The 24,501-nt window shown below is 45.1% G+C and overlaps 1 protein-coding gene across 4 annotated transcripts in view; it reads right to left on the bottom strand.

The window, feature by feature from the left end:
• LOC111150776 (ral guanine nucleotide dissociation stimulator like 1) overlaps positions 1 to 24,501 on the bottom strand; it is a 161,808-nt gene that overhangs the window by 43,194 nt on the left and 94,113 nt on the right. For all 4 annotated transcript variants that reach the window (XM_022508368.1, XM_022508370.1, XM_022508369.1 and 1 more), the window contains 2 exons: positions 16,941 to 17,018; positions 677 to 861 (listed from right to left, as the gene is read on the bottom strand). In XM_022508368.1, coding sequence (XP_022364076.1) covers positions 677 to 861; positions 16,941 to 17,018 — 263 coding nt within the window. The remainder of the gene's footprint in view (positions 1 to 676; positions 862 to 16,940; positions 17,019 to 24,501) is intronic.

Below are 24,501 nucleotides of genomic sequence, written 5' to 3'. Positions count from 1 at the left end.
GATTTCATTCTTTGCCTGCTGAATGGGGGTGGCTGTGAGGGGTTTCCATTAATTAGCCGGGGAGCCAGGAGGCAGAGAATAAAAAGCAAAATCAAGTTCAGCATAGGACATGTTGACAAGAGAAGGTAAAAGATCCTTCTTTATGGTATTAGGAGAAACCCAAGGAAATCACTTTGCTTCTCAGAGCCAGTTTCCTCTTCTATAAAAGGAGAGCACCAGACTAGGTGGTCTTGAAAATCTCCTTCTTGGCTCTAAAAGTCTGAGGCTCTGTAATTAGCACTTTGGTAAACTTTAGAATTTTTACCCACCGCCAATTCCCCAGCAACTCGTCTCTCTGAGACAAACCGAGGTCATTCATCAAGTACGGGGAAAACAGCATGGGGTGCCTGGGTAGCTCAGTTCGTTAAATCTCCGACTCTTGGTTTTGGCTCAGGTAGTGATCTCAGGGTCATGACATCGAGCTCCACATCAGGCTATGCGCTCAGTGAGGAGTCTGCTTGAGAGTCTTTCTCCCTCTTCCCTTTCCTCCTGCATTCTCTCTCTCCCTCTCTTTCTCTCAAACAACTAAATAAATCTTCAAAAAAAAAAAAAAAAAAGGATAGAGAGAACCTATCTTCAACATGGAGGCTGCAGAATCAGAATCTAGCTTGTTCTCTGGAACCAAGCAAGTACTCACTGTCAGTTTCCACTTCTTGCTTCTGAAACTGTTCAAGAAGATTTTGTGCTCTTCTCTCTGGATCAGAGCCGGGCATCATCCGTTTGAGATAATCCAGCAGTTTCTGTAAGCAAGGGAAGTGAGGGGGCTCCCGGAAGTCCTCTGCGCACTGGTCAAGCCAGGCCCTCAGGATGGAGGCGATGGCACTGAGAAAGAGAAAGGGAGAGTCACTTCACCCACCTTTGAGCTGTGGGGACTCCAAACAGGGCCTGGATACTGTGGCCTCACCCAGAAGCACCCCATGGGACTTGGGGTCAACAGAGAATTCATTGGCAATGTCAATGAAGTTAAAGCACTGAAAAACAAGCTGGTTCCATTTTTATTGTTTTAAGTGGCCTGGTAAGTTCCAAAAAGACAAAGGACCATCAAATTATCAACTTTGGAAAACCCCGCACTGGGTGGGGGTGGGGGGACATGTGGAAGAAGATTTAGTGAGTCCTGAAGGGACTTCAAAGCAATCTGTGAGAGTGAGATTATGTGTTTCCAATTCTGGATTCACTCAAGTCAGTGACCACAAAATCAACCGGACTAACATTTTAGGAAATGGGTGACAATGGGCCTGAAATCTGTCTACTGACAGGAAGTGCCTACGTTGGGAAAAGATAAAAGCAACTTATTTAATTTTACAAAGATTCCCAGGATTTCAGTCTAAGCGCCAAAAAAACATCCTCCTCAAATTATCCTTTTGCTTCTCGAATTACAAGAGGAGACTATGGGAGAAACAGTTCCTATTAGAGAGGGGGGGGGCGGTCTCCAAAAGGTAAGGGAGAAAATGTGGAGATGCACAGACCCCATGAAGGTGATTCCCTCTGATGGCTCATCGGGGTCTGTGTCAGGTGAGACAAGGGCTGGGGCACGACGAGCCAGGGCCATTCCCACTCCCCCCTCCATCGCGCTACCAACAACATGGGTATGCTGTCTCACGTGAGGGGCAGCCCCTCATCCAGGGGAACAAACAGCTGACCAACAAAAAGGATGAAAGTCTTGAGTGCTGTGACTCTACGTTTCATCTTTAAAGAGGATGTGCTGGGCTGTGTATGATGCAAACACAGTACTTTGCCTCTGTGCTGACTAGCCGCCCCCACTGCTAAGGTGAGTGCGCGGACAATGGCTGCAGGTGACGGGCTAGGTGTTAGTGACAGAACACCTCCTTTTAGCTGAACACCCTCTGTTGGCACCTTTCTAAATGATCACTTAAGTATACTTCAAACAAACTGTTTACTTAGTTAACAAACTATAAAGAGACCACGAGGTGATATTATCCAAGTATGTGGGCCGCAGGTCGGGCTTTTGCGGGCATGTCCAAATTCCACACGTCCCAACTTCCCACCATGGAGCTCGACGACCATCCAGGCATATGTACAGCTAAAGCCAATTCAACACTCAACTTCTGGAAGTCGAGTGCCAACAGAAGAAAAATAAGTTTACTGTCTTCACTGCTATGGATAGTGTCACTTTACTAACGAGGACATGAAGGTGTCTGGAAGCGTAATAGTCACATGTGTACGTTGGAAGCAGGGGACATAAAGCCATCAAATAAATGCTGGAATTTAAAGCCACAGAAATGATTAAAATACGCTCTTAATCTTCAGTCCAGATTAAATAAGAAGCCAAACAAAAGTTTCCCTCCCTTCCAAAAAGTTCGAAGAAATTAATATGGGCTTTGGGATTAAAGGAAAACCTAAGTAAATGAAAACCACTTCTAGTCAGTGGACCTGTGATCCCTGGTTCGCCTGTTGCTTCATCTGTTATGTATCCATGCTTGTGTCCCCTCGCCATTCACCCAGTGAAACCCTCACCACCCTCCCCACAAAAATTGATGGACTTCTACTTTCTGAGAGCCCACACAAAGCGTTCATTATTTCTCTTCACAAAGCATGAGTATCATGAATTAAAGAAGACAACGAAGTGGCATTCTAATCATTTTTATAAGGAAGAAGACTTTTTTCTATCAATTCCTTCTCTTCCTGGCTGACAAGCACCGAGCCCGGAACTGGGGTAGGCACGCAGGCGCGCACAGCCGGGAAGGCAGGAAAACCTGATCTCTACCTTCATCACATTGATTCTCACAGACACTTCTGTCCTTCTCAAAAGAAGGGTGAATTGATTTCATGAGAAGAACTACTCATTTAATATTTAATAACTTCAGGGAGAAGATACTCTTCCAATGATACTGATGGAAAAACAGTCATGGAGGGAAGATAATTCGTATCAATCAATAAAACTAAAAAAGAGCCTCCACCTGACAAGACCGGCGATGCGATGACCCTAGTGACTCCTCGGTTTCTTAACTGAAAAGAAAACCGAGGCAGAAGTCCAGAATCACAATTAACAGTCAGACAGGAAAAGATATCAATTCATTGCTTTCTTGGCCTCCCATAACTGTTAGTTTCAAAATTACAAAGCTGATTCTTTATTGCAAAAAAGTAAATATTACAAATATATATAAACTAAAACAGCAAAATACCTACATCCTCTTCATTCTAATCCCATTTCCAGGACTACCTATTAACAGTTTGGAGTATATCCTTCTAGACTTTTCTTTTTTAAGATTTTATTTATTTATTTATCTATTTGAGAGAGAGGCAGTGAGAGAGAGCATGAGCGAGGAGAAGGTCAGAGGGAGAAGCAGACTCCCCGTGGAGCTGGGAGCCCGATGCGGGACTCGATCCCGGGACTCCGGGATCATCCCGGGATCATGACCTGAGCCGAAGGCAGTCGTCCAACCAACTGAGCCACCCAGGCATCCCATATCCTTCTAGACTTCTCAATGGATATGTATATATACTTGAATAAATGTACTATGTATTTATAAGCCAACACGGATTTTCTTTTCCCCACTGAATAGGATGAAACAGTATAAAACACCTCACCATTCACCGCCTCGAGATCTACCTGTTTCCCAGAGTTACATGTACTATTCCACGGCGTGGGCACGCCATCATTAATGTTTGCATTCTTCGACTAGCGTGCACATATTCAAGTTATTTTTATGTTCTCACAATCACAAACGATTACAAAATGTGTATCCTTGTTTACATCTCTGAGTACTTCCGTTATTTCTATGGGACACAGTATTTAGAGCTTGGCCTCATGGAAAGTTGCAGCCTGGAAGGGCTGGGGGAGTTCTGAAGAGGAACTCGAGTCCAGATCAGACTTGCCTTTAGGTGCACATTCCGTCCTCCTCAGTCTGTGTTTTTAATAGCTCTGGTAATCTATTCGTTCTACCCTTTGTGACAGTGCCCACAGCTTACCCTAAGAGGACTTTGGGAGCTCATTACAGACCCAGACACTGACTTGACTCGAAAAAGCATTTTCACAGAAAAGAAGGAATGAAGGGGAGGGGAGGGGAGGAGGGAGGAAGAAGGAAGAGAAAGAAACTCACAAACAGCACAATACAACATGAGGCAGACCCCTGCCCTCCTATCAGCAGGGTGGTTATCAGCATGCCAGGAAGGGAGGTTTTCTGGAAAGGTCTGGACACGTGCCCAAAGCTCATAGTAGCTTTATGTTTACCAATCCTGGGAAGAAACTTCCCGTTCTTGAGAGACTGTGAAGCAGATAAAATGCGAAACATTTAAGATTTCAAAAAGGAAAGCAACATCACATAATCATGGCAGCCAACAGGACTGCTGGCCAGCGCCTTTCCATCTCACCCCTCGTGGCTCCACCCCTAAGACTAACCTTAGGTCCCAACCAGAATTGATTATTTGGGAAGGGAAGGGAAATCTGGTTTAAAATAATAAATTTACAGAAAAGGTGTGACTGGTAAGCTAGAGAAGTTACTTGGCTCTGCACCACGACAAGGAAGGAGGCTGAAGGAGAAAAACCAGTTGGGATGGGTCCCAGCTGTGCCGCCTGTGAACAAAGGGAGTTGGCCAGGTCCCTCAACTCCACTGACCCACACCTGGAGGACAGATGCCGTAACACCTATCTGCAGCTCCCTGACACCGTTCAGTGCGTTCACCTGACAGCAGGGCAATACTGACATTTCAAGGTACCTAAAGAGAAACGTGACTGTGGCAGTCTTAAAACTACTAGCCATAATCACAAAAGGAAGGGGCTAAAGGTAAAAGGGCTCAATGAGAATCAGTCAGCACTCACGGACATCATTCAAAGAATCCTCTACCTTTAACAGAAAGGAAGACACGGAATCCACACTGTGGTACAACACACGTGGCCCCAGGCCTGCTGCAAGAAGACAGTCACTGGGAACAGAGCCTGCACTTGTGCACACACGCACACGTGCGCACACACACACACACACACACACAAACACACACCCCACCTAAGGCATCCTCCTTGGGACAGATCAACTCAGGGACCCCAAACTCTAATATAAACTGTAAGACGTGCTTCTTGAATGACCTGTAAAGACTGAAGAAGTGTTTTCTGAGACCAAGCAGAAAGATCATGACTGCGACATCATCTAAACTCAGTAAGGAGGAAAGGCGGTACGTGACCTCCTTTTCTGAAGTCGTCTTTAATCCATTACAGAGCCACACACCCTCGGTCCCAAGGAAGCATGCTGGGTGGGTGGCCAGGGCAGGATCCCAAAATGACAGCCAATGGGACAACCAGGATTGCTTTCTCTACCCCAGGCCACCCTGGCCACTGTCTGCCACCTACCACAATGGTCTCTAAGGGACAGGAGGACATGCTCAGACATCCATGCGTGGAACTGACAGAGACAGTGTCTAAAGCTTCTACTTCTAAGAAAACAGACCCATGGGGAGAATTAATTCACTAATTACACTAACAGTATTCGAGTGTCCTTTGTTTCCATATTCACAAAAACCGTGTATATGACGGACGTCACAACAGGGATCCCACAGGATTTAGGAAACAATGTTCAGTGAGGTCTTAGGTATAAAAGAGTTACTGGGGTGAAGACTCAGTGCCAACAGCATGAGCAAAGATCCTGAGGTGAGAGAGGGCAGAACAGTTTCAAGGGACATACAGAAGCCCTGTTTAAAGAACAGGAAGAAAGGGGAGGAACGCACCACAGTGAGATTTACTATACTCATTTGATTTCTTAACCAAACAGAAATCACACTTAATAATACCTGGTTGGAAAATACAAGACAGATGCCTTCGCTGAGAGGGACAAGGAACCAGTATAGAACTGCGAGCTGCCACGGAGGCCTTGAGTGCAGAGTAACTGGGCTGCCCGAGATGAGTGTCTAGGCTGCCATGATGCTCGAACCACAGATTTTTAAATACATACAGGGATCTGAATGCACAGGTACTAAATCATATTAAAATCCCATTGTAAAATATTCTACAACTGGTAAAAAGTCTTAATTAGAAATTTTCAAAATATGAAGTCATCTCTCCCATGATGTGTAACCTCCAAGCCAAGAAATAGGACTGTCAGGACAAAATGAGTAACCCTGTCCATTTAGAGCTCTTTTCTCTCCCCAGAAATCGATCTGAGATCATTTTTTTTCAAAGGCAGCAAAATGTTTTTTCTATGTTAAGATATTCTCCAAAAACTGGATCTTTTCCTACTATAGATGACAAGAAAATCTTTGTGGAGGGTAGGCCCGGAGGGTGGGAGCCAATGCACCTTGCTCTTCAGGGGAAGGAAGCAAAGTGACCTTGACACTGACTCTGAGCTAGACCCCTCCACCTTATTCTCCTAGTCACGGAGGTTTTCCTTTTCAGAGAAGGCTGCCAGAGAGAGGCTGCCTCGGAGACCCTTGGAAAGATGGTTTCCCTGACAAGAAAGAACAAAGGAAGGCAGAGAGAATCAGTGTCTCATTTTTTCTGAAAAAGCCTGGAGAAGATGGAAACACGACTATCTGCACTTGTCAAGGTCATCTTGCAGTGCTTTCTTTTACATTTTCCATTGTGCATTTTTTGGTGCAGAGGCTGAGCAGGGATTAGAAGGCTGGGAGGAAAAGTGAAAGAGGAATGCTGAGAGGCTCAGGGAAATCGGTGCAGAGAGGACCAGAATCAGAGCAAAGCAGTAGCAGGGACAGGGCACAGAAGCCAGCGACGGGCCAGGATGCAGTGAAAGAGAAAAAGCTCCAAGGTGAGGAGAAGAGGAGGAGGAAGACTATGATAGCGAGGACACAGACACACCGAGTACATATGGGTCGGGAAATGCCCAGTGGAGGAGGAGATGAGCCCGAAACCAATCACCCAACGTCAGCAGTGTTTACACACCTGTCCTTTATTCCCACACTAGATGCGTGGGCCCTGGCAACTGAAGGCAAATTTACAGAAACCGAAGAGAATTCATCGTGCACAGACCTAACCCCGTATCACCAACCTTCCTTGGTGTGCCAGTGTCTGTGCTCCGTTAGAAAAGGAAAAGAAACTAAGAGACCTCTGAAATGCCTGCTTTTTCATGAGCAGCTCAGCCAATGCGGCTGAACAGTCTCTGGAGTGCCCAACTGGGGCCCTGGTTCTGTGGCTCACTAGCCGCGAGCTAGCCTCTGTATGCCTCAGCTTCCTCACCTGGAAAATGGGCACAATAATGGATGCTTCCTCATAGGATGGGGAGGCCAAGAGCTAATACATACAAAATATTTAGAAGAGTTCTTAGGACACAATGAGTGCTCAAAAAATACTAGCTATTTTTGTTAAGAAGGGCATTCTATCAGACGAAGGACTAGAGGCGAACGGAACTGCACATAAGCACCGCGCTCTACTTGATAGAGTTGTTTCCCACTGGTTATGAGCCGACAACCCTGATACTGCCCACCAAGTCTCCTGGAGCTGAACAACTAAGCAAATGCATGGCAGACGGCGGCCGCCACTGTTCTCCCTGTCACAGAGGGAACTTCCAAATAAGCAAGGAGAGTAGGCTAGAGCCATCTATGCGGTCATGGATTAGAGCCGGAGACATCAGCGAGAACTCGTGTTTAACATAATACAGATACAGACGGTTATACATAAATACTCCTAGAGATGTGTATTTCGTAATTCGCGTAAACATAAATCTCCTAGTCCTATCGGCGGAGAGCGCTAAGAAGAAATGACAGCTCAGCAGCACTGAGTGCACCCAGAGCCAGGATCCTGGCTGCCGGTACCGTTCTGCCATGAAAAGAACCAGGTTTCCTTGAAGAAATGGCTGATTCTGGGCCTGGGGCCGGAAACATACAAGATGAGCCCAGAGCACCTTGTCGCGCCGGAAGGTCAGAAGGGCTTGAACAACTGAACATACCCACAATGACAGAGACGCCTCTCAAAGTGACATACGAGTCAATCAAAAGAGTTCTCAATGGCCTAAACGGGAACAATCTGAGCAACAAACTGGCATCGGATTATGATCCAAAGCACAAAAAAATTTACTCACCGAGTCTAAACTGATAAAAATCTTTAAATAAATTAATAGATGAGGGAAACAAATCTCCCATGCAGAAGTCTCCCCAATACATTGATTAGATAGCTTACCCTCCCAGAGGGGGAGCATAATCCCCACTCGTTAACCGGGGGCTGTGGACTCTGACTTCCCTCCAACAACACGGTTGTGTAGGACGATGTCTTCCATGCAGAAATCTCAAAACTACTACCCCACGGAGGCGATCGAGGCCAAAGACAGTCATAAATCATACTGACAGTAGGAACCCTTGATATCATGTGATGAGGTGGCATTTTACTTCTGTAATAGCCCTCTCAAAAACTCCTAAGTTCAGTCTAATTATGAGAAAAATATCAGTGTAGTTATGAGAAAAATTCCAATAAAGGGGTATCCCATAATATATCTGATCTCAAAACCATAAAGGTCACTGAAACCCAGAAAAGTCTGAGAAACTGTCACAGCCAAGAGGAACATAGGTGGATATGACAACTAAATGTAATATGATATCCTGGGTGGGATTCTGGAACAGAAAAAAGGCATGAGGTAGAAGTAGGGAAATGTGAGTGAACTCCGGACGTCAGTTAATGATGTGCCATCCTGGTTTGTTCATTGTGACAAACGCACTACAGTCACATGAGAACTGCAGGGGAATCTGTGAGGGGGGGCATACGGGCACTCTGTTGTACTAACTGTTTAGTCCTTATGCAAATCTAAAACTGTTGTGGGCAAACATCTTAAGCAGACGCCTGGGTGGCTCACTCGGTTAAGCATCTGCTTTCAGCTCAAGTCATGATCTCAGGGTCCTGGGGTTGAGCCCTGCATCGGGCTCCCAGCTTAGTGGGGAGCCTGCTTCTCCCTTCCCTCTACCCCTCTCCCTGCTCATACTATCTCTCTCACTCTTTCAAATAAATACATAAAATATTTTTTAAAAAAAGGAAGAGAAAAGACAAACATCTTAATTTTAAGAAAAAAGCATGAACAGGAGAGTCTGACCTAAGTTCTTAAGAGAAAATATCTCATTTTTATCACAGGAAAAAGAAGCAGAGGCCACAGAGTGTAGAGGGCAAGGCGTGGGTTGAAATCCCAGTTTTCCCTTGTTCCCTGTGTGACCTTGGACATGCTCCTTAACCTCTCTCTGTCTCAGACCCCTCATGTGTAAGATACATCATGTTACTATGGGAATAATGAAAGGATATACAGGGACTATCCCTACTAAGCATCAGTGAATTCTAGCTATTGCTATTACAAAGGGCACTGCCACTCCAACCCAAACAACTTCTCAAGGACCTCTGTAGCTCTGTATTCTCCCATTCCTCACCATCTTAGGCAGGCATTTTTATGTTATAAATGGGCCTCTAATGAAAAAACTGCTGAGGGTTTCTCCATTTTGCACCATTAGAATGGAGGAAGTTGGGAAGTTGGGAAGGAAAGACATGACCAGGCCCCAAGAACAGGAAGCAGGCAATCAGATCCATGGGCCTGACCCATCCGGTCTTCCTTCTTCTTTCCTCACGTCCTACAACCCATCTCCTTCCCCAGGAAACAAGCCTAACTTCCCCATTTCTAACAGCTATTTAGGGACCTGGCTCAGGGCGTTCATTCAATAATAAAGCCAGGCAAAACAATACAGGGTAAGGAAAATGATCCCAAATTACGAGATGTCAGGAGGCTAACACACTACAACACCCGTCACGATGGTGATAATATGCCTTAGCTCTTCATGGACTTCTGGTTGCAACTGGGAACTGTGATCTAGACAGATGTGGCCTGGAAAGGCACCTGAGATCCCGATGCTCTTGTGAAATGGGACATCCAAGAACAAAATGGTGAGAAGCCCACGTCTTGGACCCGAGTTCAAATACCAGAGTTCACTGGTATTTGAACCCTGGTATGACCAGGGTTCGCTTAACCAGCAGCTTGACGTTAGTCAAAGTGTGTATGATACTTCTCTGGAGCTTCCATTTACACACTGATAAAAGGAGGCCAACATCTCACAGCAAATCTGCGACGGTAAAGGAAGACACAAGGCCCCCAGCAGAAGGCCTCACGCTAGTAAGCGCACCATACACTGCAGCCAAAGGCATGGGCCAGGCTGGTGACAGCGATATCACACTGTCATCCCCTGCCAGGCTGCAGGATCACTCAATGACAGGGTCTGGTCGGGTTGCCTGTTTGCCTTTCTCTGACACTTCAAGAACCCCAAGAGATTCGTAAGTCACTGATTTTTCTTTCTGAACCACTGACCATCGACGTTTCACCTCTCCGGAATTTTTAGAAAACGAATTTCTGCTTTGGGAACCTACCTTCTTCCCTTAAACACACAATTCTGATTCAAGATTTCAATGACTTTTAGGACGATAATTTCTACTTTGCCTTGTCCGGTATGGGAGTTTTAAAGACAATGCCAGGCTCTTTTACGTTGTGTATAATTTCTCCAATTCTTCCTCCATCCTACTTTAACTTTTTAGAAATGCTCTTTTCACCTCATAGCCTTTCATTTTTTTAAATTTCAAGTTTTAGGGGCGCCTGGGTGGCTCAGTCGGTTAAGTGTCTGCCTTCGGCTCAGGTCATGATCTCAGGGTCTGGAATGGAGCCCTGCATCAGGCTCTCTGCTCAGCAAGGAGCCTGCTTCCCCTCCCCCGGCCCCCGCCTGTTGCTCTGCCTACTTGTGATCTCTCTCTCTGTGTCAAATAAATAAATAAAATCTTTAAAAATAAATAAACTTCACGTTTTAGATCTTACTTTTGCTCTGTTCCTTACCCCTTTCTTTGCCCCATTTTTGTTAAAATAGCCAGATTAATTTCCTCCCACTGCCTTCTTAGGGTATTTGAGTTCGCTGGAATGAATACTGACTGCAAACTCTCTGGGAAGATTTTTTTAGTACTTTCCACCGTCAAGTTTCTCGGGCATTAAGGAATCACAGCCAGGCTTCTTTAACTCACCCCCCTTTCCTTTAAAGCGGTTCCAATGTCTTGGATTACCACTATTTGATTCCTTACCAGACTAAAATCTGGTGTCACTATTTACAACTTCTGGGAAAAGATTTCGAGAATGGCATTCATATCGTCTGAATGTACAGAGATGAAAGCAGAATGATTTCAACAGTTTAAAGCACTGCGGTGGTAAAGAGTTTCAGAAAACAAAACATAGCACTCCAGAAGGGAAGTGAAGACAGTCCATGAAAGAAAAGGAAATAGAACTCTTTCAACGTTATAATAATAGTATTAAAGGAAAGAAAAAAGTGTCATTTCCTGATGAGTCTTAAACCTCCTAAACCGCTTTAAAGTATCTAAGATAGACAGACAGACAGACAGATATTCCAATTTCAGATCTATTCCAAAGAATGAAGATTCATGATACCAGGTTTCTGCATGGTTAATATCCCTTTACATTCTCTTCACTTCTGAATTCAATGATTGTAATAAATCTGCAGGAAGGAAAGTTTCCTTTTCCATCTGGTTCTGATTTTGTTATTCTAAATAGACAGCATTTTATCACATAAAAGTGTCAGCAGGAAAGAGGAAAGGGGCACAGGTAGAATGGATGTGGGCAGAGATGTTTTCTCCTGTCACAGGAAGTGAGTTTCCTGATTTCCAAATAGTGGCAAGTTTCGGGATTGTAGAAATAAACATGGGATGCCTTATTATATACAATAGTCTCACTCTAACATCAGAGATCACTGTGTGGCAGATTCCAACATCTAGAGGCCTTGGAAGTTGCATTCCTCACAACTGAAGGACTTCTTATTTTGGCTAGATGACTTCAAAGGTCCCTGATATTGCACAAAGCCTGAACCGGGCACACTCAGGCCTAGAATTACAAGTGGGAGTCACAGCACAATCTGACACTTTTTGAAATTCATGAAGAACACTCGTCAGCTGTGGTCCAAGGCACCAGAAGCCAATCTTTCATCTGGACGGTTCCATTTGTGTTTCCCCATTCTCCTTTTTCTTAGTTCTTTTATCCTCTGAAAGGTTGATTAGATCCATATTTAGAAATACAAGGAAGACTGTTATCTTGGGATTTGGTACCCTGAATGAAATGTAAGCCTTGCTCTATGCTTTACATTAAAAACTGAAAAACCAAACAAGAGTTGAGGATTTTTTTCTGCTCAGGGTTAAGCCTCCCAGTGATTCCCCACCCACACCGCACCCCATCTGCAAAACTGCAGGCATTTGCCCTAAAACAGGATGTTTACTTCTTAGAAAGTTACTGAATTCCTGCCGTCTGTTTCCCACCTGAAATCACAAGAAGACAGACTCGCGGCAAAGGAAAACAACTGGCATTCTGCCCCCGTCACCTGACCCCGCAATCCAATGCTTTAGCTCGTCTCTGGACTGAGAAGCGCAGTGAGCCGCCATGATGTCGCGATTAATCACAAGCAGGCCAAAGAAGCTGTTTTGGTTTTCTAGTTTATCGAAACTAGTGGCACAGCCCCCCCCTCCCCCAACTGAAAAAAGCAGTCAAGGAGACGTCTCAAAAATTCAGTATACTATTTGGGCCATATCTCTGATTCCTTTTTTTTTTTTTTTCCTTCTTTTAAGATTTTATTTATTCCAGAGAGAGAAAGAATGAGAGAGCATGAGCTGGGGGAGGGGCAGAGGGAGAAGCAGACTCTCCGCTGAGCAGGGAGCCCATGCAAGGCTGGGTCCCAGGACCCTGGTGTCATGACCTGAGCTGAAGGCAGACGCTTAACCAACTGAGCCACCCAGGCGCCCCCAATATCCCTGGTTCTGACATTCATTTTCACTTTGGAAAAGAGGAAATCTAAACACGTTTTATCCCGGAGGCCATTAAACTTGAAAGGCCGCCAGAGATCCTATATTCCGAGCACTCATTTTTCAGGTCAAGAAACTGAAAGTGAGAGAGAGGTGAAGTGACCAGGTCATATGGCTGGAAAGTGACAGTGACTGATGAGGGACTCGAATCTGAGTTCTCCAGGCTCCTTACCCAAGGCCCTTCGCCTTCTCTGAGGCTGGCTCCCAGGCTACCTCCACACTGGGACTCTCCCCAAGCCCCACAAATAAGCAGGGTCCTATTTTTATGTACATCTGGTATTCCTAAGTAAAGACGGCTTTCACTTGAGGGCTGCAGTCCTCACCGTGTAGCTTACCTGCACACCACGGATACTTTGAGGCAGATCAGTCTCTGTGGGAGGGCCGTATTTTGTGCATGTAGACTATCTGACAACAGTCCTGGCCTCTACCTCCCAGAAGCCAATAGCATCCCCCCACCAAGTTAAGACAACAAAAATTTCTCCAGACATTGCCAAATATCTTCTGGGGACGAAACCAGCCCACTGAGAACGGCCATAGAGCCGTATCTCCTACACATGCATCAGCCGTCAGGAGGCCTTTGGTCAGGGCTCCATGTCAGATGCCAGAGCTCTGGGATTGGTGGAGGAATTTTCCACACATTACATATGGAATGAAGAAGATGCTACCCTGATTTCCTCTCAGAAAGACAGAGCAGTGGCCCTAGCCAGCCACAGAAATGAGGAGAAGGGCAACCTCTGAAAGAGCAAAAGATGATGGTGAAATGAGATGAAAAACAGCAAAAGGAGAAATGGGGGAGGATGGGGAGGAAACAATACGAAAGAAGGAAAACACAAGGAAGAAAGAGGTCAGCTGAGAGAAGGGATTTCAGCATTCCAGTATTTGTAGGACAGAGTAGCCCATTATAAGATAAAGTGGCATATTTTCAGCAGGCATAATTTTTTTAAAAAGCAAGTTGGTCTGAGGAAAAGGGTCAAGCACTTTCTACCAATTCATTGTGAGGCTTTAGGAAAGGACCATTGTCCCCAGATGATGGACCCCCTCCGGGGAGTTCTATGTGAAGCTCTTTGTTAAGGACTCATATGCTTAAAACTGGAAAGCCCTTTACAACAGCTTATCCTGGAGTTTCACCCACATCACACTGTTCCTGGTGTACAATGGAGTTGAATAAAGTTTTATAATAGAACTTTCAAATAATGAGCATAATTCTTCACATCTAAGGTACAAACCAATTTTCTTTAACATGCGACTTCCCAGAAACCTACTTAATCTCAAAGCACCCCCTGGGAAACAGAAAAGCTCTGGATATTTTTCAGACCATGACCCTCCTTGGAGTGTTCAGGTGGCTGGTTAAATGGTAGCTCCAGATTTGACTCAATTCCAAAATTTGTGGAGAACAACACACTTATTTCTGAATCTGGTCACAGGGGAAGGCTACATGTGACAAGCTAGCGACTCAAGTCTCCTTTTGTATATGCTTAAAAAGACTCATTATAAAAAGGTTCTTTTCAAAAAATTATTATTTCAGTAAGTTTTCAGGGATAAACACAATTAACAACAAAACATCTCTAATCCTATGATTCTGAAACCCTTAAAGTGCATAGGAATCACTCAAGGATCTTACTGAAATGCAGATTCTAACCTAGGTCTGTGTGAGGACTGAGATTCTGCATTTCTAACACGCTCCCAGGTGGTGCCAATGCTCCTGGTCCATGTACCACACTCTAGGTAAGAAGTCTGTTAATCAAGTCCACCCCCCTCCCCCACATCACCTATTTGATGATACTGTTTCCCTCCTGCAGAAACTATTCAGGGCTGACTGTCTCCTGCTTACCATGGAGGGTCCTTACTCTCTTGGGAGAATGAACCCCCCCTTCACAATAGCTTCAGCTCTACAACTCCCCTCAACCTGGTACACATGCCATCAGGAAGTGGCCATAGCATTCTGTCTTGTTCCCAAAATGCATCTCCCTGACTTGGTCCTACCATTCCCTCTGCTTGGATGGCTCTACCACCAAAACCATCACCCTCCTTCAGGGTCTACCTGAAATGTCAACTCCTCCAAGAAGCCTCCCCAAGCCCTGTAAAAATAAAAGTATTAGTTCCACTCACCACACATCTTGCATTTGACATTCAAATATCTACACCAGTGTGTCTGGTTTTACAGTCCATCCAATAAAATAATAAAACTGCCTCTTCTCAAGACTTTAAAAAGATACTCAATTTTCTTACCTTCCCATCCCTGGCTTCTGAGGAAAGGATTTCATCAGTCAGTCCTCAGAGAAGTTAAAACATTTCACAGGATTAACCACCTGGACTTTTGACCCCAAGATGAATACTTAGTAAGAGTCCTTTCAAGCACCCTGGCATATATCCCATCGACTCAAGAACATCACTCCTAGAGCGGCCTGCAACCCCCAACCATGGATTTTTCGTCAGTGTCTTCTAGATTATTCTCATCAGATTAAACCATCACCCAGGTTTAATAAACACATACACGATGAAAAAACCCTCCTTTGCCCCAGATCATCCTCCAGCCCATTTCTCTTCCAAACTTCTGTCTTCTCTTAAGCCAGACCTCCATCCACCAAAACTGCACTTGTCAAGTGGGCCAAGGACCAATGTGTTACAAAGGTCAGAGTCTTTCCCCAGGCTCCTCTCACTTGATGTCTGAGCATTGTTAGACACGGTTAGTCACACCCCCTCAAAACTCCTTCTTCACTTGTCTTCTGGACACAACTTCTTTCTTCTCATCCCCCACTAGCTTCTCTGTTCCAGCCTTCTCTTGCTGGACCCTTTATCTTCCTAATCTGAACACTGGAAAGAACCAAGGCTCAGTCTTTGCACCTTCCTCTTCTCTATAGCCTTTGTTCCCATGGGGGGCACACCCAACCCCATAGCTTTGAATACCATGTCTAAATTAAGGATGCCCAGATTATGCCTCCCACTCTGACTTCTCCCTGAACTCTAGATTTAGCCAATCGTCTCAAAGTGAGTATGTCTACGATGAAATTACTGACATGTGCTGCCCACCACACCTGCTCCTCCTCCCCAGCCTTTCTTACCTCATAAAACCGAAGTTCTGCTCTATCAGTGACTCACACCACAACCCTTGGAGGTGTCCATGCCTCCTCTTTCTCTCTCATATGCCCCATCCACTTCATTGGTACAACCTGCTGGCAATACCTTCAAGATCTCTGCAGAAGCTCTTCTTACTACAAGTTACTCCTACTTTTACTACTATTACTACTATTACTACTATCACTGTGGTGGATGCCACCACCACTACCACTACCATCACCTCCTCCCCTACCTCCTCCTCCAGCCTACGCTACCAGCATCTCTTGCCCGGATCCTTGCAAGGGTCCTAACCAGGCTCCTTGCTGCCGCTCTTTTCCCCCATCCCGCTGCCAGAGTGTTTTCCACGTAGAGCCAGAGAAAGCCTTCTGAAATATTAATCAGGCCATAGCACTGCTCTCCTCGAAACCCTTCTAAATGCTTCTTATCTTCCTTAGGATAAAATTTAACATCCTGCCCAAGGCCTTCAAGTGTCCATGTGATCTGGAACCCCCACCACCTTCCGGATCTCACTCCCTAGCACTGGTCCCTTCATGCACTCGGCTCCAGCCTCACTCATCCATCTGCCTCCTGCTCCTGCCTCATAGCTTCGTCCACACTTTCCCTGCTCGGATATTCACCAGGCCCAGCCTGCACCCCATTCACGACTCTGCTCCAGTGTCACCAGATCAGAGAGCCCCTTCCTGGCACCCTGTGTGAATCAACCTCTCCGTGAGGATCTAGTCCCTTTGCCCTCCTTCATTGCTTTTTTTGTGTGGATTCTTTGTCTCTCAGCTAAAATTCAAACTTCATAAAGCCGAGACCTATTTTGCTGGTAGCCGTTTCCCTTAGCGCAGGGCCTGGCACATGGTAGGTGCCCAAAACATTTTTACCGGATGAATAAATGACTATCATTGGATGGTCAAAAAATAATTCTATGGTTTTACGCATTATGGGGGAAAATGACAACATAAAAAGGAATTTTAAAAAAGAGAAGCTCTACTAAATTACATTCTTTTAGGGTAATAAGTCTTGAGACTTGAGACTGAGAGCTTGTAATATACAGAAAAAGCATACGTACTTCCGGATCACCATCTTAGACTCTGATGAACTTGGGCTTCCATCTTCTTCACAGTTTGGACTTGTCAGGTTTCCATACCTTTACAGATAAAAACAAACAAACAAACAAATTACTCCTGAAAAGTAGAAACTGTAATCTCATGTTTGAAATGGAACTGAGTTGCTTTCCCACACCATTAAGTTCATATCCCACCATATCAGTTTTTGATGCTATTTCATAAATATTTCTTTCCTTAATTACTCCTGAAACATGGAAACTGTTATCTCATGTTTGAAATGGAAACCTTGCCCAGTTGCCGGCCTCCACGTCCCCACAGCTGCTCTCCTTTTTGCAGACAAATCCTGTTCTTCAGTCCTTGTCTCAGCCATTGCTCGAGGGTCCAGAATTACTTCCATAACCCTTCTCCTCCTGGACTTATCCCCAAGGAGACCCCAAGGGGACACAGGGGGATGACTTTTTAGAAAACAATAGGTGCTTCAATTTTTAAATTTGTCTCCTTCTCAAAGTTTACTGAATAATCAGTTCCCAACTGCAGTTAGCTGTTCTTCCAACTCCACATGTAAGCAAGCCTACTGCATACAAATGTATCACATTTTGTTTGGTTCCAAGCATACACATGAACTGCTCGAAGGGGTATCTTTTTATTAACTTATAATGAATGCCCTGATGATTTCTGCAGTTTCTCTTCCCCTCAGTGAAGAATCCAGAGATGCCTTGGTGTTTCACAAACTGGTACTCTGTCCCTAAGTTTTGATCATAGAAATTCTGTAATTGGTGGGTTTACATTTTTTAAAGAGAACACTTTTGTCTTCTACTAATGGGATTAAAGGCCCCAGTACCCTTATGTTCCGTGTTCCTAGGATTTACAAATCCTTTTAGAGATAAAAGCCCACCATCTGGTTTGACTGAGTGCCAACCCATCTGGTCTCCCTATTGCCGTATCCCGGTAGGTTCCAGTCTGCACCCCGAGGCACTAGCCCCCTCCCATCCACCTGCTCCTCTGTTGAGCTCATCAGCCTTATGGACTTCTTGGCCTCTCAAACCTATTTTCCACTGGCCTCCACCCTCCCCATTCCTCTTATTCTGCCTGCACCTGCTACTTAGAGGGCTTCCAGGGCCACCCTTTGCTTTTTCTGAGATAAGAACTTAGTCAGATTAAGATTTATTCAGCCCCATGTGAGCAAGGCAGGGATGGGAAATGAGATTTCTCCTAAACGAACAGATTTTCTGGCTCTCTCCTTGGCCACCATCATAGGGAACCAGTCTCCATCTCCTCTCACAACAGCATCTGTGGTTTATGTGAGTAGGGAAGATTAGGGCAGGCGCAGTGAAGAGCGGGGCCTTAGGGGAGCCGCTGCACCTTCCGCCCATCCGACAATGGGATGGCTGTTCTTGCTCTGCATTTTGCAGAATCTGGAGCTGAGCTGCTGGTTGGGATGACAGGAGCACCTATCCCAGGTCGCGTCCAAGAATGGGACGCGACAGGTGCAGTCAGAAGCTGTCGAGACGGACCAAGCAACTTATGCGGGTGAGCAATGTTCGCTCTCGTTAATTAACCTGGCACCATCTGCTCAGAGCGTGTGCTCGGAAGACCTCAGGGATGTTTCTCTCAGCCGCCAGAGTGGTCCAGAGATTCCTAATCAGGACCAGAATGACTGGATGACGATGCTCTGGAGACCAGTGAGGACCATCAAGAAGAAGGCAAGGCACGTGTGGCCGCATGCACGGTCCCGTCTCTACCCAATCCACCGAGAAATCCTATTGGCTCTGCCTTTATAACATACCCTGAATCCAAACACTTCTTCTCGTCACTTCCACCCTGGCTCAAACCATCACCACCTTTAGTCTAGATCAGTGAAACAGCCACGTCATCAGTCTCCCGGCTTCAGCTCAGCGCGATCCTGTGCGATGTGTATCCCATCACGACACCGCTCAGCTCAGAACCCTCCCGTGGCTCCCGTTTCACACCGAAGAAAGGCCAGAGTCACACCTGCCTCACGGGGCCCTAAAGGACTTGCTCTGATACCTCTGACCAAGTCTACCTCACCTGCTCACCCTCCCTGAGCCTCACCCACCCCCCTGCTGCTTCACCACACCCGGGCATCCTCCTGGCTCAGAATCTCAGTGCTCCTCTTCCTGCCCCCCAGGAGGCCAACAGCACCTCCCTCCGCTCCTGCGGCTCCTGCAGGGCTCTGCTCAAATGTCACTTTCTTGGTGAGGTCTCCCAGGCCACCCTACATAAGACCAACACTCAAGGGCGCCTGGGTGGCTCAGTGGGTTAAAGCCTCTGCCTTCAGCTCAGGTCATGATCCCAGGGTCCTGGGATCGAGCCCCGCATCGGGCTCTCTGCTCAGCAGGGAGCCTGCTTCCTCCTCTCTCTCTGCCTGCCTCTTTGCCTACTTGTGATCTGTCTGTCAAATAAATAAATAAAATCTTAAAAAAAAAAAAAGACCGACACTCAAAGCGCTGCTTTATTGTCCTGTACTGCACATTCTCATATACGGTATAATTAAGTTACTGTGTTTACTGTGCGCTGGAACATAAACTCCATGAGAACAGGATCCCTGTCCCTTTTGTTCCTACTCTTTAGTGCTTCCAATGATGCCGGGCACCCAGGAGGCATGCTGATGGCTACTTGTTTGGGGCAAATGAATGGTCTGGTGGGGTTCCCTAAGCAGACATGGAAACAGGCTTCTCAACCATTGTTGCAAGGGCACCATCTGGCTTATACTGGTGTCTTAACCTGTCTGTGTCTTCATTCCTCAACTCTGGGATCATAAAAAAAGCTTTAGGATAGCTGTGATCCAAAAATCTAAAACTGAAATGCAAACGAAATAAAGTTTTAAGATCTTAAAGCTCAAATCTTGAAAATATAAGCAGTATGGAAAGGCAAAAAAAAAAATGTATATATGGTTTTACAAAGGAGACCTTCAGAAGCAAGATAAAATTAAAGAGCCTGTAACCCTCTGGAATTTCATGGGGAGGGGATGGATATTTGCCCCTGCGTTTTTCTAATCATTAGAGAGAATTAACGCGTTACAGAAAAGAAACTAGACCAGCACTGGAATCAAGAACTCTTTAATGTTCAAGCTAGGTCATTTGAGAGTTAGTTTTACTAGATTAGGAGCATTTCTTTGATGTTTCCTGGACCCTCTCATAGCTTCCCACCAAAAACCATAGTCAAGTTCAATTCACTTACTCCAGGGGAGTAAATAAAAGGGGTGTGTGTGTGTGTGTGTGTGTGTGTGTTTAATTAATGGCAGTAGAATAGCCACAGATGAACCTGTCAACAATGTCACCTCCAATTTCTGCAAAGTCTCCCCAGGATTTAAGATCAAAGCGTCAATCTCTGAAAAAGGCTTGCCAACGAGCAACTGGCCTTCTTTAAATGGTAACTCATAAAACTTAAATTAAAATACAGATTGTCAGAATGACTTTTGACATGGTTTCCCCTGTATCACGAGGCAAAAGAAAGATTTACAGATGTCTCTTAAAGTACAGTCTTCAGCAATTATTTACCACGGCCTAAAAATTGCTGGAAAAAGAAAAACAAAACCTTAACATTTAACTGGTTGCTGATATTTAAACAGGAAACAGTTATTTCCAGAGGGGACAGTATTATTGTTTGGAGTCTATCTGAGCAAATGAAATGTTTAATATGTGTTTGAAGGGAGGACAGGGGTATTTGCGGTTCAAAGAAATCCTAAGATAAAGTTGTCCTCGGGGACAGTCTCTCTGGTTGGGGGAGACATTTGAACTTTTGCTCCCTGACAGAAAAGGCTCAGTAACACCAGACCAAGATGGCGGTAATCCTGAGGAACTTCTCCGGCTCCGCCTGAATCCAGTAACGACAGCAGATAATAATTACCGAGTGCAGACCAAGTGCCAGGTACTGCACTAAGCACTTTATAAGAATGGTTTCATTTAATTCTCACAAGAATCCTATGTGATCTTATTATTCGTATTTCACAAATGAGAAAGTGAGGCCCAGGGAACTGAGGTAATTTGCCCTCAAAGACTCAGCTAATACATGGAGCAGAGATTTGAACCATGACAGTCAGACGCTACAGCCCAGTCTCCTTGTGAGTCACTACCAGATCACATGAGCTCGAGTTATCTTAATTTTATGTGCTCCAATGCACTAGATTATAACTTCTTTGGGGTCAGAAACTTTATTCTTTGCATTTATTTACCAATCTTTCGTCCTTTTACTCATTCAGTCCCCGTTAAGGCCTATGTTCAGGTATTATTCCCAGCACTGGGCATACAGCTGTGAACAAACCAAAGGCCCTGTTTTCAGGAAGTGGACACTGTAGTGGGGGGAGGTAGACAATAAAATAATAATTAATTAACATATACCAAGTCAGAGAGTGAAAAGTGCAATGGAGAAAAATAAAACAGGAAGGGGTGATCAGACACAATAAGGGGGGTCTGAAGTGGCTCCCACACACGAGGTATTCAGACAAGGCCCGATGTGAACTTGACAATAAGGTAACATCCTCCAGAAGGTGGGGGAGTGGGCTCTACAGATCTCTAAAGCATCTTCTACGCAGAGCGGGGAGCCGTGGCAGAGGCCGTAGCACAGTGGCAGAATGATGTGCTTGAGAAGCATCAAGAACACTAGTGAGTAAGTAAAGGGAGAGAAGGAGATGAGGCGCAGAGGTGACAGGGACTGATCATGAGGCATGACAGGCCATGGAGAGGACCTGGGTTTCATCCTCTTACCTTGCTCACTGCCCCATCCCCTGAGGCATCAATGAAGCCTGCTCTTAGTGGACACTCAATAAACATTTGCTAAATGAATGAATCAATACTATCTCCTGGGGAAAGAAAGGAAAGGCTGGGGAAAGAGAAGGGAGGAAGCCACTTACTGGGGATGGATGAAAGAACAGAGAGGAAGAAGGAAAGAGAAGCGAGACCTCACATGAAGCTGCTGACTCCTGGACCTCTGGGAGGCTCTGATCCTCTAATAAACCCCAGCCCGTGAACATTCAAGGCGGTTTTCTTTAACTGACCCATGGGAACACAGGTCAGGTATGAGGAAAATGTTCAGAAGCTGACCTTGACTCAGGAGAACGATACGGGTGAAAGAGCCGGCAGATGTCTGGAACACCAAGGAAGCTCTGATTACGACTGTGGACTGTATCCCACAGATCAGTAAGAGGGATGTTTTTAATCACTCTAAATAATATCCTTCACGGCAGGAACTATCCACCCAAGTCTGACCTCAGAACTGGGTCGCTGCCGCCAAGCCTACCTTGGAAAGGTCTTGTTACCTCCATGGAGCTTGTTATTCAAGGAGAAGACAAAGGTCAAAGACTCTTTGTTCTCTTGCAAGGGGCCAGTGATGCTGAGCACAGAATGTGCTTTCCACTCATAAGATCTGGACCTCCAGGCACTTTTACCACAATTAGAAAAAGCTTGAAGATCCAGAAAGAGCTGCCATCCTCCACTCTAGGCCTTTGCTGTGAAGGGCCCTCCATCTTTGATGTGCTTTCATCCTCCACGTTACCATCATGGTAGTCCCTGACAGGTAAGGCAACGTTAACAGCAAAGAGTGCCTAGTCTTCCTGTGGTATTTCACAGTTACAAAATCCTTCACAGTTATAAAATTTTCCTTGAGAAGAATATCTTCACGCCTAGCCCCAACCCACAACAGTCTGAAGAAGAGTCCAAAAGGACAAAGGTTTTATAATCCCTGCTTTTCCAGAACAAGAAACCCAAAAGGTCTCTCACACTGTAACTTGCTTGCATCCAAATTTAAGATTATTCCTTAAGTTTGATAGATTTTACACCCTAGCTATAGGGTTTCTTCTATTTTCCACTCCAAGTCCTTGTCATCCATTTCTCTTCTTTGGCCCATTTTCTGCCACCACAGCTTGGTGGCTCATCAGTATCTCTTCCTTCCAGTCAACGGCACATACATCTTGCTAGTATGTTCCAGTGGCTGCGGTCACATGAAGGGCAACAGAAGAAACGGGGATACATCTGGGGTGGTGAGCAGGCAATGCTCTGACAACCAGAGTCTGTTAGCGGGTCAAGATTTGTCTTAGGCTTAAAATGAATAAATACTTTATTAACAAATCAGTGCAAGCCTGAAGCTCAGTCTTCCCCAACCACGAAAAGATGTTACTGCAGATCTCATCAAGGACCTTATGAAATAGGCTACATGGATCCTCATACACATGAGCGTAGGACTAAAAATGGTAGGATCACCATTTTCAGGATTACTTGTCTCCCCTATGCTTACAAAAACTCAATATAGCATCAATTTATATGTTGTTCTCAAGGGCTAAGTTCTCTCCTGCACACAGACACATACACGTGTAAAAAAAGGCAAATATCGGGGCACCTGGGTGGCTCAGTGGGTTAAGCCTCTGCCTTCAGCTCAGGTCATGATCTCAGGGTCCTGAGATCAAGCCCCGCATCAGACTCTCTGCTCTGCGGGGAGCCTGCTTCCCCCTCTCTCTCTGCCTGACTCTCTGCCTACTTGTGATCTCTCTCTGTCAAATAAATAAATAAAATCTTTAAAAAAAAAAAAAAGGCAAATATCAAGTAAGAGAAAAGTGGTAAGATAGATTAAAAAAAAGTAGTAAGAGAGGAAAGTGGTAAGATAAGCTAAAACTAACTCAAAAACAGTCCTTTATACTTTGAAAGATTTAGACATGCCTTTTTAAGACCTTTTAATTTACTTTAATGAATTTAATTTCAAGAACCATACTTACCTGCTTCATCATGATACAAGGCAGCAGCAGTCCCCTCCTCTAACTCATAATGGCCACCTATATGTCATGTCCCATCATCCATGCTAGAAAGCCTGTCCCTGGAGGGTCCTTGGATGAACCTACGGAAGGCTGGGAATCCCTAACCAGTAGGAAAAATTTGATGATGTGCTTTTTTTTCTGTATGGCTGATCCACAGTTTCTAGCAAACTCCTAAAGAGGCTTGTGATCAATCCCTCCCTCCACCTGCTGGAAAACTATCAAGACCACTTCTTTAGGGACTGGAGGAGATTATGCTGAGTGAAATAAGACAAGCAGAGAGAGTCAGTTATCATATGGTTTCACTTATTTGTGGAACATAAGGAATAACATGGAGGACATTAGAAGGAAGAGAAAAATGAAGGGAGGGGACTCGGAGGGAGAGATGAACCATGAGAGACTATGGACCCCAAGAAACAAACAGAGGATTTTGGAGGGGAGGGGGTGGGGGATGGGTGAGCCTGGTGACGGGTATTAAGGAGGGCACATATTGCATGGAGCACTGGGCGTTATACACAAACAATGAATCATGGAACACTACATCAAAAACTAATGACGTACTGCATGGTGACTAACATAACATTAAAAAAAAAAAAAAAGACCACTTCTTTAGAGTATCAAGGCTGAATTGAAAACTGGAACACATTCCAGTTACTGTTCAGGATATGTGTACCTTGCCTTTCAGTTTTCCTGTCAGCTTGCACATTAAAACAAACAAAACAAAAAAACCTGCTGAGCAATTTGGTATCCTTTTCTACAAAAGAAGGATAACTGCACATCCTCTTTCCCTTTGTCAAATG

This window comes from Enhydra lutris, unplaced genomic scaffold (genome assembly GCF_002288905.1).
Source record: "Enhydra lutris kenyoni isolate GAN:26980312 unplaced genomic scaffold, ASM228890v2 scaffoldscaffold24, whole genome shotgun sequence".
Taxonomy (NCBI): domain Eukaryota; kingdom Metazoa; phylum Chordata; class Mammalia; order Carnivora; family Mustelidae; genus Enhydra; species Enhydra lutris.
This window is presented reverse-complemented; position numbering and strand designations above follow the sequence as displayed.